The sequence below is a fragment of the Malurus melanocephalus genome, unplaced genomic scaffold (assembly GCF_030028575.1).
Source record: "Malurus melanocephalus ecotype Western Australia unplaced genomic scaffold, MMel_1.1 scaffold_168, whole genome shotgun sequence".
NCBI lineage: Eukaryota > Metazoa > Chordata > Aves > Passeriformes > Maluridae > Malurus > Malurus melanocephalus.
The window spans coordinates 659,774-668,908 of record NW_026623400.1 but is presented as its reverse complement, the minus strand read 5'-3'; the positions used below and the strand labels follow the sequence as shown (position 1 = coordinate 668,908).

The window sequence follows — 9,135 nt, the reverse complement described above, 5'->3', positions numbered from 1 at the left end:
TAAGAAATCAGTAGGTTTTGTGTAAACAGTGCAGTACCTCTATATTTAGGGATGTTTTGCTCTTTTCTGTGGACCTGCAGTAGGTCACTGACTGAAATGAGATGCTGGGACAGATGCATGTTTGGTTGTGTCTGATAAAGGTGCCTTTCACCATGTTCCTGTGTTTTAGCTGGGGTCTAATCTTTATCTAAAAAGCTGAAAGTTCTGCTTGTGTGCATAGGAGAAATATAACTAGAGATACAGCAAAGCATTTTCATGTAACCTGCACCTCATAGGTGAACAGCAGGGCTTTTTATCCTTGACAATTTCCACCTGAATGGATTCTTTAATTTAAATTTTACAGCTTTACTTCTTTACTCATTGTGGTTCATGAAGCAATTTAAAGCAATATAAGTGAATACAACAGAAAGACATCTGTGCTTAACCTTGCTAGCCATCAGTAGACACAGTTCCTGATGACTGTAAATGCCTTCCTAATGAGTGATAATCAGTATGAAAATGTCATTGCTTTAATTAATTAGGGATAGTTTTGATGGTAATGAGCTAATCATTCTGAACTTTCAGTTCTTGCAGCACCGATTCAGCATGGTTCAGATCAGAGTGGAGAGTCCCACAGAAAACTTAACATGACAACGAAAGGTGTATTCGAATCTTTCCTAAGCTTCTTCAGGCCGATGAGTAAGTGTCACCACCACTGCAGCACTGTCCCTCTCTTCCTCTCCCACTCCTGCCTCACTTCCAGTCCACCCTCCCACCCCTACCTGTCAGCATTTAATGTGTTTAAGGCCCTCAGTCTAAAACCCACTAGAGCTCTTGAAAATGGAATTGCTAAATGTCTCCTTGGAACAATCACATGTTTGTTTGCATTACTACCATCCTGCAAAATCCTCCATCACCAGTGATGTGACTGCTGTAAACACTGAAATTATGCTGGGAAGTTTGCCATAGAATCCACCGTGCCTCATGTTGTGTCTTACCTGAACTGGTTTTTTGGTCTTCCCATGTACACATAGAGAGATGAGAGAATTTGGCACAGCCTAAACGAGAGAAAGATTTTGTCCCACACTGGTATCTCTCCCACTGCTACTGGCTAGGAAAGCCTCCAGGCTGTTAGATTACACTGAACCACTAACCTTTGGACTGCTAAAGTTAAATAACAAGAATTAYATTCTTTGATAAAGTTATTGAGATGGAAATGACAATGCTAATTTGCTTATATCAAAAAGAAAGATAATATGAATACAGAAAAMGTTTGTTATATATAAAAATGGCCAGTATGGTTCCATAACTCGACCACAGACCAACAGGAAGGAGAAGCAGAAATGCTGCTTTTCACTTGGTGTGTTTCTACATTAATATCAGTGTGCCTGCACCATTACTGCCCACATGTAGCCCTAAGTAAGCACAGAGGGCTGGTGAAGATCCTGAGCCCTCCATTCAGTAAACTGAATTTGGCTACCAGTAATATCTGTGATAAATGTGAGACTGACAATACAGCCAGTCCTGGGGGTGTTGTTGGAACCAAACGATGCTTTGCAGCTGCTGTGTAACATAAGGGATGTGATACGATATTTTATAGGAATTAAATATACAGAGACATCTACTATTTATAAATATCTTATACATTTGAGCCATTCCCACAGAGTATCTCATGATTATCAATAAATCTGCTGTTAAATAGAAAATCTCAAAAATTGCTTGAATACATTGTTCAGTCACTTGATTGGATGTCATGGGTTTTCTTTTCCTATCAGCTTATTTTCAGCTGCTTGTAGAAATAAATAATAACTGCACAACAGAGATGGTTAGTTGCAATATAGTCTTTAAGGGAAAAAAAATTAATTAAAAACTGTCTAGTCAGAAAATGTAGCTTGTCTTTTTCACTTGCTTTACAAAGCTAAATACAAGAAAGTGTCACAATGGTGTTTAGATTMAGCTTTGTGATAGATTCTTACAGAAACAAAGCAAATTAGTAAAGATTTTTCTATTATATGATGTAGCTTTTCTGCKAATTTCAATATAAAAATTGGTTAGGCTTTGGGAAAGAACATACATGAACGTCAATGACATTGTTTTCTGGCAGGTTCAATCAAAACATGCTAGAGACACCAAAGTGATGACTTCCTTCTGTTTCACATTGCTCCCAGGATAGACATCTTACCTATTTTTTTTTTTTTTCTTTTTAAAGCTTGCCGCCTCAGCAATGAGCGACTCTTCACTCCTTGTCATGTAGAAAGCCAGAACAGGTCTGAATGCTTGAAAAATCACTGCTGTCCTTTCAAAATTGGCCAGGAAGAGCAGTGCTACCTGCCGATGAGAGATGGTGAGTGTGCTGCTCTGGGTTACTGCCCCTAACAAATCCTGCTCCAGGTCACAAAACACAGTTCTCATTTTATACTTCTAGCTTTTCAGAACACCCTTCTCTTTACAGTAACTGTAAGCTTGCATGTATTTCTTCATATAATTGTTTCCTTTATTACAATTAATTGATAAAAATTTTTCTGGTTATCTTGTCATGCCCAGCACAAGCAAAGAACAAGTGCCATACAAATTAAATACAGTCACATATGTCAGTACAAAGAATGAAGTAAAGGCTTTGTTTGTGGAAAATGAAAATTAATCCAAAGGATTGACTCTATGAAAGTGCTGTCAAGAAAAAGCAAAGTAACTGGATGTATTTTATATGATGAAAARGAGGTTAATTGGATATTTAATAGCTACTGATGACTGTTTAGAAGGGCAGTTACTAAGGTTAGAGAGTCACAAATTCTTCCTGGAAGAAACAGATCATTCAACAAGTGGGAATTGCCATTAATTGATGCTTGGGAAATTTAGCTCAGACATTAGGGGAAAAAAGTTCATCAGAAAGGTGATGCCATCAGAAACTGTTTGTTAGTYAGGGGCATATGACAGAAAATGTTTTAATCATATTCATTTCCAGCTTGAGCCTTTCTATGAAGTGTAAAAGATACTTCGCTACAGCAAGAAGGAAAGCTGTRCAGTGAAAATTATAACTCTTCTGCTGATTTTTAAGATACATACCCAAGCAAATTTTAGAATTAAATATGCTTGTTCAACTGTGACTGCTTGGTTCCTCTTTCTAGTTAGGCATTTATTGTTTGGACACCAATATCAAGGGCTGACTATTTTACAGAATTATTTGTTCATAGATTAATGAGCTCCTTGAATGCTCCTGGATGTGCAGCATATGTCCAAAGAAAATGCAAACACTTACTGTTTGCCTTGTAGCAATCTGTTGACAAAATACAAACACTTTACAGATATTAAACTCACTGCAGCTGGTCACAGGCTGCATACTGAATGGTTCTCGTTGGGAGGTTTGTCTTCAGTTTCACTAGGAATAAAATGAGGCATTAAGAAAATGCTGCGAAAGTTATGGACTGATGTAGATAAATAGAATTAATTTGAGAGATTTTGTCTCCATTGTTAAAGCAGCTTCTAAGGAACTTTGGTTTTGGTTTTTTTAACTGTTATTTGTTCCCCTTACACAACCCTGCCACGTGCTCTGGGCTCACTCAAACCCCAGTTGCCTCTGGAACTAAACAAACACTTGTGCTATTCGAACTCAAGCRAAATTTGAGACCAGTTCTTTCTCATCTGAGCTCATTTCTAATGCCTACTTTTTTGCCATTKTGTTGCTGCATCATAGAATCATTTGGGTTAGAAAAGACCCTTGTGACCATTGAATCCAACTTTAAATTCATCTGAGATGGCAACTGTCCTTTGCATTTACTGAAGTCTTAAGGTGTGAGTGCTGCCAGAGCTTTGCTGACAAAACATCTGTAAAGGCTAAGGAGCAACACAGCTGTGACTGCATGGCAGTGGCAATGTCTGTTTTAGAGACTGATTCTGTCACCCAACTGACCCGCAGTGTCTGTATCAGGATTTTTATCAGAACTAATGCAAACTTCTCCTGGCTCTACAGATGTGCAACTGGCCATTCGAGTGATTTTGCTTGCTGGAGGAGGATTTTTGACTTTGGGGCTTCTACCAATCTGTTGCTGTGCTGTTCTGCAGAGAAGGTAAGTGTTAGAGCATGACCAGACCACATTTATGAAGCACTGTTTCTAAACAGTGAAAATAGGGAGAACTGACATCTTTTAAGTAGGTGAGAGGAGAAAAGATTGGGAAAAAAAAGGCAAGAAACTAATGTTCAAACATAAAAGAACAGTCCTTCTATCTTGAAGCTACATAAAACAGAGACTCAATTTGGCTTAACAAAAAAAAAAGGTTATTTAATGCCCCAGTACTCTTTCTAAAGACCTGGATATAAAAGACTTGGGCTTAATCTTACTTCACTTGCTTGGGAAGTTGCACATAAAACACAAAGGCAGAYTCCCTCCAGGAAAGACCTGGAGTTATGCAGTATGACAAGGAAGGGAAGAAAAAAGTATGAGTACTGAATAGACTGAGAGAGAAGGGCTGTGAGTTGGGAATTATTTATCCCCGATGCCTCTAAAATGCAGTGTAGGGTTTTTAATGTATAGGGCACATTACAGCCTGTGAGTTCTATGCAAGCAGTTCAGTGTCTGACACAGTGGAGAGTTTCAGCATGTGTATGTGTTCTCAGGATACAGAGAAAATGTAAATTCCACTACATCATGGTCATTAAACTGAGATGGAATGAATTAACATAACTGTGTTTTATTTTTTTTAGGCAGTAGCTCTTACTGAATGGCTGGTGCTACAGCTTGGTTAATATGACAGAATTGTCTTTTTAGTGAAGTTTTTTTCCCTCCAAATGTTAAACTTTTGCTCCACTAAGATATAGTATTCTGTGTGGGAYCATATACGTGCATATATACACACACACGTAGACTTTACTAATGAGGCTGCTTAGCAGATGGCTGTTTGCTGTGAGTTCCACATTTTGACAAAACCTGCTGTGAAAATCTCCACATTACATCTTACACTGTGCTCAACAGCTGATGCTCAGCATACAGATAGCTGCACTGAGTCATCACTGACTCTGAAAACAGGAGGCAAAGAATCAACATGAAATTATCATAAATTTTCTGGAAAATGAATTAATATGTGTTCGTTTTGAGAGAATTCACATTAATGTTTAAATGATCATTTCTGTGGTTTTTCATAGCCAGTGAATCTAGGAATTTTGCTCTTTTACTACRACTTTTGTTTTTTAATGCAATAATTAACCAGATGCTAAATGGTTTAAATTTCCAACATCACATATTTGAGTTCTAGGAAAGGTGCAATCCTATCACACTGTAACTTTGAGTTTTTCCAGTTTTAGAGACAGTTGATAGAGCTTTGGAAAACATTCCTTTAATAAGCCAAAAACCTTGTCTCTGGATGGAAATTCTTTTGTTTTCAACGTTATACAATCATTATTGAAAGGATCCTATGTACAATGCCAAATTTGTGCTGCAGTGGATGTGCCCAGAAGTAAAAATTGTTCTCTAGAGTTATCAAAAAAAAGGAGGGCTTTTGCTGATGAAGTTTGGGATAATTTTTTAATCTCACTGWGCCTCTTCTATAGCAAATTGCAAGGTTTCTAAACCATGGCCAGACTAAGAAAATGTAGGAGCACGGAATTCCTGTAAAATTGATAGAGGGAGCTGAGTACTCCTCTCCTTGCCACACTCGATCAACTCCAGTAATTTCCCAAGCCAGTGAGGCTTTGTTACTTTCCACATCCCCATGGACAATCTGTGTGTTTGCCTCCTTCCAATGGTGTTTTTCRTGCAGGAAGCAGAATCTCCACGTCTGTTCCCTGCCAACTGGCAATTTCCCTTGTGTGCTATCAACACAGCATCTCCTGTCTGGAGCTGTGCTCTGATGCTTTTGCTGTGTCCATAACTGTGCCATCCTATCTTGCTCCYCTCAGTTTTGTTAGTCTTCATTAAGAACCACACACAAGGACAAGTAGGTTAAAGCACTAAAGGTGAGAAAAATGCAGGTGATACTTTTGAATAATATTGTGTAGATTTTAAAAATAGAATTAGAAAATTCTTCATTCTTTCCTGCTCAATCCTTGATACATCTGTGGGAAGCAGCCCACAGAATTTTGTGAACTAGTTACTGGGGAAATTTCTGGTCATGGTTGCATTGTCTCCCCAYCCTTGCCTGCTGAGGATGAGACAAGCAACCCTGTGCAGGATTTCCTTTYCCAGGAAGAGCTGGGCAGTGAGATGAGCCCCAGGACTGTGTATGCCTTGTGTGGACTGGGCAGTGCTGRGTTAATGGTTGGRATCARTGATCTTAAAGGTGTTTTCTATTCTGAATGATTCTGTGATTCTGTGTGTATCAGAAGGTGAAATGAAATTCATGAAGAGAATGTAAGAAATGGGAAAAGCATTGCAWTGCTTTTCCTCACCTTAATCTATCCTCTGGAATCTTATGATGGCCCCTGAAATCAACTGTAGCTTTGTGAGTTTTTTCACTGGAGCAAGGATTTCATGGCTAAAGTCTAGGTGACCTTTTTTAAGTTCCTGCTTTGGAAGTGAACCAATTTCAGCTATTTTAATATGTTGCAGTCCRTGTATCAATCCTTTACAAAAGATAAGCAAAAAAGTACAGAAGATTGCACGGGAAAAAAGAGCACGTGATAAAGAGACTCGTGATGAAGAGATTCATCGCCATTTACTGGACTGACATAAGAAAGAACCAAAAGCACAAAAACAAGAAGGTAAACTAACTTTGGGGTATTCTTTTGTTCTCAGTTTAGGATTTTCTATAGAGTCTTTGTAGAATACTAAAGATAAGCACTGCTGAATACCTGCATTCCCATAGCTCCACATCTTGGCATTCTTGGCATTCTTCCTCAATGCTGAAGAGCAATTGACTAGTGAAATAAATGTAATCTGAGAATGAAGTGCTATTTACTTCATGTGACCATGCCAAACTGTAGCCTACTAAAGGTCACAATGAAATAAAAATGTGTCAGGGAGGTCATTAGGCAATAAGGAGATATTTCAGGGAGAGTATTGATTTCGCAGAAATGTAAAATTGTCCCTAAAGTCAAGTTATACTCATGTTTGGGATTTTTTTTTCTCCCTTTGGTGTATAGGACCATCTACCTGATCCTGAAGATAAAGCAGAAGACACCAGGATTATTTGACTATGTCATAGAAAATGACACATTTTGTTTTAGCAATGAAGTAATATCAAGTTATTAACTCTTGATAGTACTATTGATTTTGCAGTAAAAGTTTTGCGTTCTTGTTTCTTGCACTCATTCCATACTCCCTGTACAAAAAAACCTGGTATCACTGAAAGGCAGACTGCTCCTGGCAACCCCTGAGTAGTAAAGTCAGTGTTCTCTGCATACACTTGCATCCCTGTGGAGGGATATAAAGACACCAGTTACGTGCCCATCTCAGTTCAGGGGTCAGTCTTAGAGTAAGATTAAGGGAATGTTGTCACTTGTTAGGTTGGTAGTGAGAGGAAGCTTGCTCTGGTTCCATATTGGCCCCATAGCACAGCAGTGCTGCTCTTRCYSAGRAGAACAGCTGGTTCTTTACCGGGCTGCAGAGCATTTGGGAAACCTGTTGTTGAGCAATTGCTTTAAAGATGTGCCTGGCAAAAATACAAAGAACTCAATGAAACTGTGAGAGTGTTGTCTCTGGAGTTGTTCCCTCCATTGGATAACACTGCACCATGCAACTTTTTTTGATCTTAGGATGACCTGTYTCCCAAAGTAGGTGATTCCAAAATGCAATTTCTTTCCATTTCCCTGTAGTGTAACAAAAATAAAAGAAACTAATGTGTAACACTCTTCAACAGCTGAGTGCAAAGAGTGAGCACCTGAAAGAATGTCAGTAGAAGTCAGTATCACCCATAATAACACAATCACTTGTCATATTTCTTTGGGGCTATGAAGTCCATGTAGCAGAATTTCCAAGAACTACAACTGGCAGGAATGGAACTTTGCTGCTAAGCTGGAGAGTAAATATTATGAGTGATTCTTTGAAACTCTGTACTTTCAGAACTCCCCCTTGAAAACATTTTTCTTAGTTTCATAACTCCTAAAAAAGGATCGCTTAAAATCCAAGTGCAGTGTGGGTGGAATATGCATATGGGCAGTCTCATGAAGTATTTGGAGTACTTGCTGATGGTCAGATGTAAATGTGTGCAGGAGCTTTAAAGSCTGACATTGCAACCTTTGCCAGAGGCATTGTATTACAGGTGATTTGTTTAAAATTTTGCAAGCAAAARTATTACACTATATTTGATGCAGAAAAGCAGATCAATGGAAACTGAATAGGGCACTGTTTGCTTTCTAAATCTGATGTGTATTTGCTCTTTCTTGATATTGCTTTTATGGAAAGTGAAGTGTGTATATCGACATTTTGACAAAGATCAAAATAGTTTCTGGTTGCATGAATTTAGAGTCACTGTCACAGCTGAAATGTGCACATGACAAACCAGAGAACCCCTGGTGGCTGGTGATTATGGGAGAGCAAGTTGTGCCCCACAGAAAGTTAGGCTTTCATGTGGTGCTTCCTGATTTTAATTTGAAGGGTAATACATTCCTCCAGTTTGCATGTTATTGGCAGCACGACTGGTTTCAGTGTCACAGAACATCCTGACAAAGGGACACTCTGATAAAACAATTGTATTTAAGGGTGAGCAGTGCATGTGMTGTGTGGCTGGCAGCATCAGAACARGAGGAGCATAAGCAAAAGGTACTGATAGAGGAGGAGGTGAGATGAAAAAGTCACAGCCAGGGTTGTGTTCCCCTGTGCTGTGGGACAGCAGTAAAGAGCAAAGTGCACGGGCATGGGGTCTGTCCTTATCCATGCAGCAGCTTTGCTGTAAAGGTGTTCTARAAAGCTGGAAGTTTTGCTTTTCAGTTGAAGACAGAAGTTCTGATTTTACATTTTAATTTCTCTATTAGCTCGACAATGCGTTGAATCAATAGCTGTCAAGCCATGGGTATTGTTAAATAACTGCTGTTTGTGCCTGAGATGTCATAATAGCTCTCTCATTACWATTGAAGGTCAAGATTGCCACCTTAGGGTCAAATCATAGATATTTATTCACAGGCCTGTGTGTGGTGAGAGCTGTACTGACAATGTCACAAAAAGGTGGATGCTTTGATCAGCTGATTGGCTGTTTTCCTGCGCTGAATATTCAGAGCCCTTTTATAAT

At 38.9% G+C, this 9,135-nt stretch overlaps 1 protein-coding gene across 1 annotated transcript; it reads left to right on the top strand.

The window, feature by feature from the left end:
* Nucleotides 1–581: 581 nt before the first annotated feature.
* Nucleotides 582–7,363, top strand: LOC130577116 (fmr1 neighbor protein-like). The gene is made up of 5 exons (XM_057372262.1): nucleotides 582–678; nucleotides 2,189–2,323; nucleotides 3,947–4,043; nucleotides 6,519–6,670; nucleotides 7,052–7,363. Exons 1-4 carry the CDS (start codon nucleotides 627–629, stop codon nucleotides 6,634–6,636), a joined length of 402 nt encoding a protein of 133 aa, XP_057228245.1. The 5' UTR covers nucleotides 582–626; the 3' UTR covers nucleotides 6,637–6,670; nucleotides 7,052–7,363.
* Nucleotides 7,364–9,135: the final 1,772 nt, after the last annotated feature.